Here is a 13,881-nt window from a genome sequence, read left to right as displayed (position 1 = left end):
TAACCACAAATGAAGTAGGCGACGGGAGGTGAGAGGAAGGGCTGAAGGGATGCTAGGCTCGCTGTGGCCCGGGAGATTTAACCGAGATATGGGGATTAATAAAAGAAATACAATGAAAACAACAGAATGAGTGAGTGATGGAGAGATGGGTATTTGTGTGCCAAGGGAGTATGGGGTAGGGGCATATGAATGCATGAGAGAGGGAGGGAGTTGGTTTTTCTGTGTCACTGAAAGAGAAAGCGAGTGAGGATGGGGGATGGGGAAGCACAGGAGAGAGGGATGGAGAGAAAGAGACTGCATAAGCATTCATATATGTGTAGTGTGCATGAGGAAAGAGAAAATTATGTTATGTATGCAAGACTTCCTTACTCACATCTCAAACAGAGCTGCTACTTTAACACACAAGTGCAAGAAAAAAAATATTCATAAAACATGTCATTTAGTTTGATTGAATTGATTTAATAAAAGACATTCCAGAGGCTAGATGTACAGCTGTTCAGAGTTGTTTGTTTGATCTTGAATAATTGAGAGTGTGTGCTATAAAAACATAGCTGAAATACATGGTGAATTACTTATTTATATCCAGTCCACTTTCAATAAAAAAATTACACACTCCCCCTCACATCCAGTTCGATAAGTGATCCAAAAATACTGCCTTGCACTGAGTCACTTAGCAACATCTTACAATAAATGTCTGAACGGAAAGTGAAGAAATTACCAGATACATGTTAAGATGAATCCTGTGCTTCTTTACCTAAGAGAGGGGTAAGCAGATGCACACACAAACCTCAACTAAGAGAAGGTTTAATTATAATTGTACAAAAATGTACTAATTAAATTTAAACTAACCTAAAAATAGATGAAAACAAAATAATATTTAAATAATAAAATTATGTAAAATTCAAATGTCAATCTGCTCAGTTCTTTGGCCATTCAATTTAATATCGCTTACACACTGAAATATGACTACTGTACATATACATAAAGAATGTCCAATGTCGCAAATGCTTGTGTTATCCAAAATATTAGTTTTTGAAGAGAGAATATAAAGATATAAAAACCGAATAGTGTTTCTCACTGCAACAGAGATGATGTAGAAATTATTGTAAACATTTTTTAAATAGGAATTGGATTGGAAAAGAAGGATTTTAGGAGTATATGATTACATCTTTTTATTACAATATATAAATTATTTATAGTAGTAATTAACTATCAACCCTTAGTTCAGATGATACATAAACCAGATAACTTTTACACATTGGGCAGCTGCACAACACACACGACCTGATAGAAACCGTTCTCTGTGTTTGAATGACCGTTCACACAAAGATAGAGTTTGTTTACTTCTAGCTTCCCGAAGTTGATATCTTTGGCTAGTTTAACAGTCCCTATCCCTTCAAATATCTTCTCTCTCATGGCTTCCTTCGATTTGGCCAGGGTGAGGTGGTATGTTGGGCATCGGGAATGGCGATGTAGCCAGCCCTTCTCCTTGAAGGCTTCTTGAAGCGGGGAATTCAGGCACTGGACATCGAACAGGGGTTGTGGGGCCACATGGAGAACAGTCCCATTGAAGTGCTTTAGTTTTGGGGTGAAAGAGACAGAAATAGGTGGTTTGTGGGAGTTTCCGATTATGGTACGCAGGAGCTCAGCAGCAGCGCTGACTTCCTCTGGGCCCTTCAGGACAAGTAAGGAAAGAGTGACGTGTAAAGTTGTAGGGTCCACCCACAGCGGCTCTGACTGAGGAAGCTGGGAGAGAACCTTTTTCTGAATGCGCTGAAAGGCCTGGAGAGCAGCGGGAGAGTCCACGCGGAAGCAGATGAAGTGGGTGGCTTTGCGTGGAGGAGGACGGTTGGACCGAGGCTCTTTTGGTAAGGATGATACTGGCTCTGCTTCTGTACCCCTCTCTCCGTCCCAGCCGTCCTTCCATTCTTCCACTATTTCAGTCTGTTCCTCTTTCGGAGCGACGGATAACTCAGCCAACTGCTTCAAATCTTCGGTAGCCGACATGTTTTGGTCTTCTTGTGCAGGTTCTTTTTGCAGAAGTAAAGTATCATCTTCAGCATTTTCTGTAAATGAGTGATCTACAGCATCTCCCAGTTCTCGTTTGCTTGTTTTAATTGTAGCGGCACCATCGTCCTGTTCTTGAGAAAATTCAGTCGCTCGCTCTTGGTCATCTGCTGTGTTGGAGGTCTCTTCGTGTTGTTCAGTGTCAGCTAAATTGTCTGAGAATTTAATGATTCCAATTTATTACAATTAATACTATAAAATTGTTATATGAAATAATGCTGTTTATTATTGAATAAAGACTATAATGTTGAAATATCAAATTAAATATACAATTTATCAACTCATAAACATCTTTTCTATCATGAGTATGTTTTAACTAAATCCAAATTCATGTTTTGGGACATAAAGTCTTAAAATAATATTAAAGAAAAGGCTTTATTTAAATAATGAAATTCTTGAAAAGAAAACCCTATTAAGAACTTCAATATAATCTTTTATTATTTTACTATTTTATTTTTATTAGTCATATGGTGAGAGCAGAAAAAAAATCTGCACTGTTCAACCAACAAAAACAGAAATTATTAAACATAGAATTACTAATAACGTTGTTTAAAGTAGATGTTTAAATATTTGTGCTTTTCTTTATTTTGAACTATCTTTTATGGCATTGACACAATAACCAATTTCAAATAAACAACCTGTTTCCCAGTCAAAATAATACGATTACTCACCTTGTTGCTGATTCGCACCACCAAAAGGGGGCAAAATAGTCTGCCCTGTTGAACCGAACACCCTGTCAGTGCGACTGTCCCTATCCCACAACCGCTGACCTTTATAGCTGAAGTACTGGATCCTATGACGAGGGATAGACAGCTCCTCAGAGAAGTCACAGTCACATACCTAATGAGGAACAATGTTAAGGCTTATGACCATACAAGATATATGGTAACGAACCATATCAGTGCTGATATAACAGACCTGAGTGTCCCAAGAGAAGTCAGAGAATGGGCGTTCCAGCACCCCAAGGAAACGGTCCAGGTGACCGACTATAAAATCAGCTGGGTCCACTGAGGAGTCCCATATAATTCTGGAGATGACATCGTCGGCTGTACGCATACGTGGCTTCTTCTTACACCCTGAGACCGAAAGGCATCTATTTGTAAACTGAAGTATGAATTTGGAAAGTAATTCTGCACTTCATTATTTCTATGAACACACCTTCCTTCTCATTCCTTATATGCTGCTTTTCTGCATTTATCGGTTTTCTGTTTTTTCGGGTCTTGCTCTGCTTTTCTGTGATGGCTGAATCATCTTCCTCTGAGTGTGTGGTTTGAGGGACGTCAAGTACACTGTGAAGTCAGGAAAGAGCAATGCATTATTTATCCACTTAGCTTCAATGAACATTCCCAAGATCTAACAAATTTCACATCTTATACGGCAACTACAAGACACTGTGCCAACTGCTGTTGAAATAAAATATCCAGAGAAGTCTAGCATGAGGTTACTTCGCTAGTTGAGTCTCTACCATCCAGAGTGATTGACAGACCTGTGAGACAGTCGACATCTGTCTCCAAAATGACATTTGCCCAAGAGGAAGTGCTGACAAATGTTTTGGCTAGTTTCTTGTTTCATCTCATCTGGTACGAAGGGAAAGGGAGGAAGAAGTAAAATAAATACATTCATTCATGAACTGACTGATAACACAAGACAAAGTTAATCTATAACTACGTGGACAATAAAAGTGAAGCTCTCCCAGAATAGTTAAGGTTAGATGTGATGTAGCGTAGTGTGAATGTGTAAATGGTGGTATTCAAAACAGGTACGTTTATAAATGACAAAATAAAAGTCTGAGGCAAATTTTTGTTTCAGTGCTGCATGACCACACATTTACGCACCTGTTGTGGCATAATAAACAAACCTGTACTAACATTCAAAATTTTGGGATAGATAGGATTAAATAAAAATAAATTAATACTTTTATAAAGCAAGAACACATTTGAACTTTAACACACTTTTATAGTGTTACAAAGGATTCCTAAACTGGATAAATGCTGGATAAATGCTGGAAATGGATAAATTCATCAAAGAATCCTGAAAAAATGAATCACGGTTGCCACAAATATATTAAACAGCACTAAAATGAAAATAAGAAATTTTTCTTGAGCAGAAAATCGGCATATTAGAATGATTTCTGAAGGACCATGTGGAATTGAAGACTAGAGTAATGATGCTGAAAATTAGTCTTTGCCATCAAAGGAATAAATTACATTTTAAACAGAAAACATTTTATAAATTAAAACAGAAAACAGCTATTTTAAATTGTAATCACATTTCATAATTATATGTTTTGCAGTATACTTTTGATCAAATAAATTGCAACATTAGTGAGCATAAGATATTTCCTTCAAACATTAGAAATATCATACCAACCCCAAACTTTGAAATGAAAGTGTTGGCCTACATGTAATCTGCACAAAGGGATCCCTTCCTTGGAAGGTAGGTACATACTTTATCCTAAATCTCCCCATGTAATAACAAATGACAATTTGGGGGCTTCAACACAGCACAAAGGTCTCTTTAGAAAGCTTTTGGACCAGGAGGTTTTCACTGAAAATAGCACAATAATGGTTTGTAAGTGCCCTTACTAGGACTAGTGGTGTGGAAGCAGACCTCTCTTTGTGAATTTTATATTCTCTACCCTGCACTTACAGTAAGCCTACAGCAATTTTGTGCAAACCGAACCTATACTTGGCTAGAAATTATGGATAATTATATGAAAAGGCTTTTCACTGCCACCGTCAGGTCATTTGCATTATAGCCTCCACCTCTACAGTATTTGTTAAAGGCGGCGACCAAATAGTTTTATCAAATCAGATTGAGAACTTTGTACATTTCAGCTCATTTTAAGTAATGTATTGGAAACTAGTTAAAATGACTAAATGACGTAAAAGACAAACGATTTTACTAGCACTGTAACTCATAAGCTGTGAAGAAAAACCTTTAGAATTAAAATACTGCTTTTTGTATTTAACATACTTCATTTATGGATGAAAATGTAGCACATTTAAGAGCAAATAAATGTCATACACGTCTTACCTATGTGGATTTGTCCGTCAGAATCCTCTTTCAGGTTTTCCTCAGTTCTCATTTCCTCGGATGCCATATTTGACAGCTTCAACAGAGCTTCATTGAAACAGACAAGTTACATTTAATTTAATTTAGAAGGCAACCTAAGCATAATCATTCTGTACTGTAGTCGGTAAGACAAAAATGAAATACTATGTAATAACCATTTTGGTATAATAGGGGAGAGCATGAACCAGCCTACCTCAAGTCACAATGAATCAGAAAACTAGCTGCTTCGAAGTTGACCGGTTAGTGTTAATGTTAACATATACAAGATTACATCATCTGGCTCAAATGACTCATAGTTAGCCTACAAACTGCGCGAATGATAGATAAACAAATACATTATACACACACACGTCAAGTCATCATAGTAACCTTCTGAAAATACAGTTTATATTGGATGTAACATTTACTGTACATTTTATAATATAGGTGTTTATTATTGTCAAACATACTTGCTGTGCTGGTTGGGCAATGTTCTCAAAGGCCACTTCCTGTTTCAAGTCTTGGAGTTCTACTGGGTATTGTAGTTTTCAGCACAAGAATTATAAAAATCTGACTCGTTTCCGCGAATCGGTTCTTTTAAACGGTTTGGTTCAATATCTTCACATGGTCCTTTATGTCGAAGCCATAGACTGTATGCGGTCTAAGCATATTACACGCTCCATTTTCCGGTGAAGACGTTTAGGCGTATACTGCTGTGTATTTCAGTTATATGTTTGATTAATAATACATTTTATTGTACTTTAATTTGTACCAGTTCAGTCTATTGAAGCCATGATTCCGCTCATACAACATTAAGTCATATTTGCTTTTACAATAAACTAAAAATAATTTCAATATTTCGCCGTAAAAATTAAATATATATTATTTTTTTATTTTATAAAAAATTTTTTTGCACATCTTGGAGTGAGCGGTTCATTTGAATCATCAAAAAGATTCAATTCTACAAAAGATTCATTCATGGGACAAGTGATTACGGAAGAGATAAAAACAATTAAATCACTCGACAAAGCAAACATATACGTGGTGGTGATGCCACCATGTAACTACAACAGAAAAACATATCAATTGATTGTTTGGATTGTACCGTTGGCTATTCGGTGTGAGAGACAAGAGCAGCTGTATGAGTCACCCACACGTTGTTGTGATCTAAGCGCGTGACTTCCCCATCACATGACACATAAGAAAGACTGAAAAGGATGGACTTAACAACGCAAACAAAATAAAAATAATAATTAATTTCGGATTTCAGCGACGATTCAGTAAACCTCATCGGTTAGGATAGTGTACCATTTATGCTGACTAGAAATCAATTACGTCGTTAGGAACATTGACAACCATACAGAACCTGTAGACAGCTGATATTGTCAATACTCCATTGCAATGTCTCGTTCTTGTTAGTTTACTGGTACCAGTCGGCGCTATAGCTGTACCCAGCTTATAAAGGTAAGGATATTGTGTTTTCCTATATCTAATTTCCTTTTGTATTTATATTTTAGGCAAGAAAGCACTTGGAAACAGAGTAACGATTTATATCACCATACTTCCCTGGTTAATTAATCGCAGTTCATTATTTATACATTGTGTTTACATTTTGTATTACTTTAAACGTTATGTTGAAATGTGCAGGTGTTTTATGTAATTAAAATGCGCATATTTGTGTACATTTCTAGAATAGAAATCTGAACATAAGATAAAGCCAGTTTCAAAATGTTTTTCATTTTGTTGATTCACTAGAGTTTAAAGTTTTTACTGAGTGGATTTCGGATATGTTACAGAATACTGTCAACATTAAGGGAAAAACTAACTGTATTATTAGGAATACAATTTTAGATAAATCAGTCAAATAAAAAAAAAGTTTGGTTTATGTAACTGCTTCTGAAGTAGTTATTCTGTGCATTAGAAAAAACTCACTTGCAGAAGATGGTGTATAAATGTATTGTAATTGAAATGTACATATATAATTAAAGTGTAATAAAAATGTGTAATACATAATAAACACTTAGTGTGTATTTTTGAAGTTTTCTTTCCTCCAGTCTGAAAAAAAAGACTAGTTAACAGTGTATACGAGTATTAATTACTGCCAGAGTCAACTCTGATCTCCCTTAAGTTTGTTTAACAATGAGTGCCTGTTCTCATTTATAAACTGTTTCTTAAACTCACTCTTATTCTTTTGAAATGTAAAAAATGTGTGATAATATCGCATCTCCTCATATGACCTTTTAATTCCCTCCAGATGAACGCTTTAGTTGCCCTTTGCCACTTCTGTGAACTCCATGGCCCTCGGACACTATTCTGTACAGAGGCCGTCCACCCTCCGTCCCCGTCTCCTCCGCAGCCTGGTCCAGCCATTCCTGGGGACAGGGACCGAGAGGCGGACAGAGAGGGCGAAGGGCTCACCATGAGAGCCAACAGCTCGGCCACACAGAGAGCTGACATGTGTGAAGTAAGTGAAAAAGTCAATCTTGTCATATCCCAAACTTACTTTTAAATCCAAAATCCGAAAAAAGTTATTTTCTATAATGTCTCATCTAATACCTGGCTCTCTCTCTCCAGGGCTGTCGCTCCCTGCCTGCGTCTCACCCAGGCTTTGTGAGTGTGGACAGTGAGACGGGAATCCGCTATCTGAGCCACCAGCACCCACGCCAGCAACAGCTCTTCAGTGTCGTGCGACAAGCATGTGTGCGCAGCCTGAGCTGCGAGGTATGTTCGCATCAATTAATTAAGCTAAACTTCATTCAAATAATATGCATCTGTGTGATACTTGTATATTATCTGCTCTTGCAGGTTTGTCCTGGACGAGAGGGTCCCATCTTCTTTGGAGATGAACAGCATGGATTTGTTTTCTCTCATACGTTTTTCATCAAAGACAGCCTGGCACGGGGCTTCCAGCGCTGGTACAGCATTGTGGTGGTAGCCATGGACAGGATCTACCTCATCAACTCCTGGCCATTCCTGCTGCGCCACCTGCGGCTAACCATTCAGAGTCTACAGAACACTGCACTCAAGGTACTGCAGCACCACTTTAGGACCGAGATTGGCAGAGTACCTCTCAGGGTGATGAGTACCTTGTAGCGTTGAAAATACAACGTTTGCCCTGTTTGTTGCCTTGCAGGTGTTTGACAGTGAGCAGTGTGTGTGTCCTCAGAGGGCTGTGCGTATGAACAGCGCCTTCTCTCCGGCAGTGTTCCCTCACCAGCGCAGCGGCAATGCAGCCCGCTCTCTCACATCCCTAACCCAACACCCCAACCTGTGGGCTAGTCTGCACTCCTCATTCAGCTGGTATGTTTAACACATGAAAAATAAAAAGGCATTCTGGTCATTTAAGACTTTATTACCCATATGGTGAATTTATATCTCACAGTGTGACTTTATTTCTAATAACTGCAAATTATCTCACAGTTGTGACCTTATTTGTCATAATTGTGACTTTATTTCTCATCATTGTGACTTGTGATTTTATCATTTATACTGTGACTTTATTTCACAATTGCAAAACTTTATATCCCACAATGAAGGCTTATATCTCACAGTGGTGGTGACTTTATTTTCTCATAACTGCATCTCTGTCTCTCATTAAAATAACTTTATAACTCATATTATGACTTTGTAACTAATATTCTCGCAATTGTGACTTTACATCTCTCAACTGCAGCTTTATTTATTAAACTGTGACTATTTCTTAGAATTGAGATTTATATCTTACAGTTACAAACTGTGTGTCTCAAAATTGCAAACATTATTTCGTAGTTGTGACTCGTTGGAGCAAAAGTAATAGTGAGAATTTCTTGGCAAACACTAGCGCAAACACACATACAGTATAGGCCTGTCTGCGTTTTTAAAATCATTACACTTCCTATGACTTTATTACTTCCTAAATACTTCTTTATTTTAGGTTGCTGAAAGCTTGTGGCAGTCGGCTGACAGAGAAGCTGTTAGAAGGGGCGCCCACAGAAGACACACTCGTTCTCATAGAAAGACAAACTGGTAAAATGAATGGATTGAGTAAAATACTGTATAAAAACATTTAAACATTAAACATTTAAATTTCGTTGTGTAAAAAATTGTGATGTTATTTTCTGCAAACAGCCAGATATTGCAGAAAATAGATATTCTGCATCTTTTTTCTGCAACAAGATAAAACTGATTTTTTTGTGTGTGTGTGTGTCATGAGATACTATTGATTCCGCAGCAATATTTTAATTAGTGTGTCTGCTAACAAATTGATTTTTCAAATGTTAAACTGGGTATCTGACCCACATTTTCCTTTCCCCACGATCTGCTTTTGACACTGACATACAAACAACTCTCCAGTGATTTTTCAACTTTGTTCATCTTTTATAATCAGAATTATAAAAAATGATTAGCAATAATTGGAGGTTATACTGTATATTTCAGCATTAAAATGTTTCTCAGCAACATTATGAATAATTCTCTCACAGAGCAAGAGGAAGAGATGAGTGGCTGGGAAGGTGCTGAAGGGGGCGGGTCTAACCCACAGCCCAGCCAATCAGAGAGTGTGCAGGCTAAAGATTTTCAATTTGATGACACAAGACAAGAGGACCTTCTTGGGCCAAAGTTCAAATCACTGAGACATTTAAGACAGGTAAATAACTATTAACTCTGTTACAAACATCAGATTTTGTCTTAAAATATATAAAATGCACTGTGCTTTATCTGATTAATGAAAGGTCCTGGGTGCCAGTGATTTCCGACAGCTGGCATGGCACGTTCTCATGGGAAATCAAGTCATGTGGAGAGGTGCAGACCCTGGTCTCATCCAGTCAGCTTTCAATGTGCTGAAGGTCAGCTTAACATCTGTGCCAATTGCCTATAATATTTGCTTCATACTTATCAAGTGATGCAGGTCTGCACCATAAAAGAACATCTATATTAGATGTTATAAACTGAAAACCCGACAAGTTTACACAAGCTTGACTGAATTTGTTTCTCCTGATCTTCAGAAGAATATTATTAAGCCTGTATTTAAATGCTTGGGCAAAAAATTGTTTTATGGACAAATGTACATTTTGTTTACGTTTAAACAATATGAATCTAAAGTATTCATAAAAGAGTTGTGTACATTTATTTATATACTTTAATGAAAAGTTTGAAAATATATTTCAAAAATCTTTTTGTATTAAAAAAGTATTTTTGTATACATTAAACAAAATGTTATACACATGTACTTTTTGTTATAATAAAAAAAAATTATGAATAAGCTGGACCAGGATCAATCCTGAGTGCAGAGCTGCATTTTAGAAGAATTTAGAAAAAAAAATGGGTTATTTAAATAAAATTTAAAAATATGCATTTAGCAGACGCTTTTATCCAAAGCGACTTACAGTGCATCCAGGCTATCAATTCTTACCTATCAATAAAAAAAAAAAAAAAAAATCACTTTTTTTTTTTTTAATTATTTTTGATGATGCTATTATTCCAAAATGGTAAAAATAGTAGTAATAAAGAATTAGGATATGTGTTTAATGTTATGGCTGGCAGTGTTTGTTTTAAGTAGATGCTGAAAGTCTTGCTGTTTCAGTTCTGACCATCATTTCTGTCTGTTTCACAGGCTTTGCTTCCAGTTGGATGTGTCCGAGCGATTCCATACAGTCCTCACTATGAGGAAGCGTATCGATGCAACTTCCTTGGCCTTAGCCCAGATGTACCAATCCCAGCCCATGTTAGCTCTTCAGGTATCTTTTATTTCACTGCAAATCCTCTTTTGTGTATTTTGGCCTCACAGAGCTAGTTAATTTTCAGACCTTCCAGAAAACATATGTCTACACCACTTATTAAAAAGGAGTTTATAAGATCCAAGCCCTGAGGGATTTGAACCAATTAACCTATTGTATCCTGATCCCATCCTAGCGGCGCTGCTGTAGCTGAGATTGCTTCGGTTCAAACATATACAAACATTAACACTCAATCAGTCATGTTTAAAAATGACAGCAATGCTCTCATAATCATTATTCAGCAATTCAAGTGAACACATTGTTTTTATAACATGATGAAACAAACACACATAGATTTAAGAGTGTTTTGGGGTGACTTTGACAGAATGTGACTTACAACTTCTTTCACAACATCTGTGTGACTGTTTTCTTTCTAAACAGTGAAATTGTTTCATAAGTCAGTGTCTGGTTCATCTCAAAGTTCAACATTCATCGTGTTCATACATAGTCTAACTCCTCTCCCTATTTTTCTCTCTTTCTCAATCTGTCTTCAAGAGTTTTCCGTGCTGGTGGATGTACTTAATGTTGAGCGTGGCTGTGTAAATCACGTTTCGGATGATGACATTCTCTCACTATATCAGTTCAACATTAGCAGTGCAAACACACAAGCAACAGATAAAGGTAACGCATGGAAACAAACTTCTGTAGTATAGACTTTAAAGATTTATACTACTTTCAAACACACCCACTTGAATTTTTACATTCGTACATAGTGGATTCCTCTTTAATGTGCCTTTATCATGGTTTGTCTTTCTCTCAGGTCCAACTCTGTTGAATAAGATGGAAGTGGCTCTTTCTAATGAGAATTTGTCTGTGGAGGTGGTCTCGCTCTGCTTACTCTGTCTGAAAGAAGAGTGGATGAAGTAAATTTGCATTTGGTCTTTAGACTAGAAAATCTTAAATAGAACTCTTTTGAAACATTGTGAACGTCTTTACTGTAAAGTTTCATCAATTTAACGCAAGTATTAATTTATTTATATATATATATATATATATATATATATATATATATATATATATATATATATATTTTAATGGTAATTAAATTAAATCTATGCTTAATAACTATGAATAATATTGTTTCTATAGAGCACTTTCCAAAAATGGGAGCAAAATAGGACCTAAAACTTTTAATCAGATGTAAAAACCTTCAAATTAAACAAAATTCAAAACTCTTTTATTTTCTATTTTTATTTCTTGAACATGAGGTTGTCCATTTTCCCAACACTGTTACAAATTTGGGACACTTGGAACACTGATAAATATTAAATTTTTTGATAGTTAAAAAAAATAGTTTAAACAGTTAGTACTACAACGAATAGAATATAAATGTAAACGATTGTGTGAAAATTATGTAATTTTATTAGCTTTTAACATACCAGAGGACACACAGTCCAAAATCTAGTAGACTCCAAAATATGCAGAATTTCTGGAATGTGCCACTATATTTATTTCAGACAGTTTATAAGTCATGTAGCAGACATAAAGTGAAATATTTTGCCTGTTTCCTGTAATTCTTCTTTTTCCTCTTTCTTATTCACTTACTCGTTTCTCCCCAATTCCCTCTTAGACCTGTTTTCCTCTTGTCTGTCTATTGTTTCTGTGCTTCCTCTCACCACGTGGTCTTCTTGTTTTTTCTGTTACAGCAAAGTAAAAGTGTTGTTTAAGTTCTCCAAGGTGGACGGCAGAGGTAAAGAGGACACTCAAAAGGTTTTAGCTCTGCTGGGGGCCACGGGGCCTGGAGAAGAGGACAATGTGCGTCTTCTTAAGTTTTGGATGACAGGACTCAGCAAGCTCTACAAGAGCCATCTAATGACAGCAGTCAGAGTTGGAGAGAGAACTCTGAGCCAGTGAGAGAGAGCGAGAGAGAAAGAGAGAGAGAGAAAGGGGACAATGGACTCATTGCTAGAGTTAGATGAAAGGGTTAGTGTGTGTGTCTGTGTGTCAATTACGGGAAAAGGGGGTCAGGCCGGAGAATGTGTTTTTCTGCATGGTACCGAGAGAAAGTAAAAGCTATCATTGTGATTGAAGCCTCAAAAACTTTTACTTACACATGTGCATTTAAATGGAATGCTGTTTTACCGTCATGCATAGACATGTCCATTTTCTATCTTTTTCACTATGTCTCTAATAGAGCACATGGTCCACTGACTTTATGGGAACTAGGCAGACTATCAGTTGACATGATACTGTTTGAGGCTTGCCTGTTTCAATTCATCGTCAATTTTTTTTTCCATCTGACTCGTATGAGAGAGAATATGTATTTTATGAGCAATTATATTTATCCTTATTTAATAACATAAATGAACGGCTTTTACTTTAATCTTACACATGCTAAATAAAGACTATGTGCTGCTTGTCAACCAAAGTGTCTTTTTTAATTATTTTTTATTAAGTACTATGATTTAAAAACAGCAATGTGGTTATACAAGCTACTGACCTCTATAAGAATCATGGTATGAAAGAAATAGTTTTTGAGTGCTATGCCTGTAGCTTCTGTAGTTTCTGTATACGTAGAAATCCCCTTAAAGCCCATTATAGTTTTTACAGCTTGTGTACTACAAGACTTAGTTATGCAATAAACACTGTGCAAACATGCAAGTCCACCCTAAGCAGCTCTATAAGGAAGTTCTTGTGTTTCAAGGTGGTATGGGTTCTACTGAAAGGATCAGGTTATACTAGGGTAATTCCTCCTAAATAAATGTAGCTATCATGAAACCTCTTTTTTTCTTGACTATTTCATGCATTTTAACTATTTTCTGCATTCAAAATGTGTAACATGTTAGGACACAAAATGTTAGCCTGAATGCACTGTAAGTCACTTTGGATAAAAGCATCTGATAAATGCATAAATTAAATTTAATCTAATTTAGTAACAAGTCATCAGTGCATGTTAAAGAAATAAAAAAAATTGTGAAATGTGGTGAGTGGGTGTGAACGTGTGCAGAAAAATCAAAAATACCCAGTGGACTGCAAGATATTAATTTCTGTCTACACAGGTTGATTG

The 13,881-nt window shown here is 36.4% G+C and overlaps 2 protein-coding genes across 5 annotated transcripts; one reads left to right on the top strand and one right to left on the bottom strand.

Moving 5' to 3' along the window:
* Positions 1–435: 435 nt before the first annotated feature.
* Positions 436–5,640, bottom strand: leng9 (leukocyte receptor cluster (LRC) member 9). Of its 3 annotated transcripts, XM_026284451.1 has the most exons (8): positions 5,592–5,608; positions 5,336–5,450; positions 5,104–5,190; positions 3,554–3,644; positions 3,226–3,356; positions 2,986–3,149; positions 2,739–2,907; positions 436–2,222 (listed from the first exon to the last, which is right to left on the bottom strand). In XM_026284451.1, the coding sequence occupies exons 3-8, from the start codon at positions 5,168–5,170 to the stop codon at positions 1,252–1,254; spliced, it is 1,593 nt and encodes a 530-aa protein (XP_026140236.1). In that variant the 5' UTR covers positions 5,171–5,190; positions 5,336–5,450; positions 5,592–5,608; the 3' UTR covers positions 436–1,251. The 3 variants fall into 3 exon arrangements, with proteins under 3 accessions (XP_026140236.1, XP_026140235.1, XP_026140237.1); XM_026284450.1 differs by lacking the exon at positions 5,336–5,450 and having other exon boundaries at positions 5,592–5,640; XM_026284452.1 differs by lacking the exon at positions 5,592–5,608 and having other exon boundaries at positions 2,986–3,143; positions 5,336–5,565.
* A 470-nt stretch (positions 5,641–6,110) lies between these two features.
* flcn (folliculin) lies at positions 6,111–13,237 on the top strand. 2 transcript variants are annotated; one of them, XM_026284442.1, is made up of 12 exons: positions 6,113–6,585; positions 7,376–7,585; positions 7,696–7,842; positions 7,927–8,148; positions 8,255–8,421; positions 9,035–9,126; positions 9,582–9,745; positions 9,831–9,944; positions 10,712–10,835; positions 11,370–11,495; positions 11,635–11,737; positions 12,521–13,237. In XM_026284442.1, exons 2-12 carry the CDS (start codon positions 7,376–7,378, stop codon positions 12,726–12,728), a joined length of 1,677 nt encoding a protein of 558 aa, XP_026140227.1. In that variant the 5' UTR covers positions 6,113–6,585; the 3' UTR covers positions 12,729–13,237. The 2 variants fall into 2 exon arrangements, with proteins under 2 accessions (XP_026140226.1, XP_026140227.1); XM_026284441.1 differs by having other exon boundaries at positions 6,111–6,585; positions 7,696–8,148.
* Positions 13,238–13,881: the final 644 nt, after the last annotated feature.

Source organism: Carassius auratus, chromosome 16, assembly GCF_003368295.1.
Source record: "Carassius auratus strain Wakin chromosome 16, ASM336829v1, whole genome shotgun sequence".
Classification (NCBI taxonomy): Eukaryota; Metazoa; Chordata; class Actinopteri; order Cypriniformes; family Cyprinidae; genus Carassius; species Carassius auratus.
The sequence above is the reverse complement of the archived record's forward strand: the minus strand, read 5'-3'. Positions and strand labels throughout refer to the sequence as shown.

Coding starts and splice junctions, on each gene's coding strand:
- leng9 (XM_026284450.1), bottom strand. CDS start 5,170: ATGGCATCCGAGGAAATGAGAACTGAGGAAAACCTGAAAGAGGATTCT. Junction 3,150..3,225: donor TATAAGGAATGAGAAGGAAG/GTGTGTTCATAG, acceptor GATGCCTTTCGG/TCTCAGGGTGTAAGAAGAAG. Junction 2,908..2,985: donor ACTTCTCTTGGGACACTCAG/GTCTGTTATATC, acceptor GTTCCTCATTAG/GTATGTGACTGTGACTTCTC.
- flcn (XM_026284441.1), top strand. CDS start 7,376: ATGAACGCTTTAGTTGCCCTTTGCCACTTCTGTGAACTCCATGGCCCT. Junction 7,586..7,695: donor AGAGAGCTGACATGTGTGAA/GTAAGTGAAAAA, acceptor CTCTCTCTCCAG/GGCTGTCGCTCCCTGCCTGC. Junction 9,746..9,830: donor CACTGAGACATTTAAGACAG/GTAAATAACTAT, acceptor GATTAATGAAAG/GTCCTGGGTGCCAGTGATTT.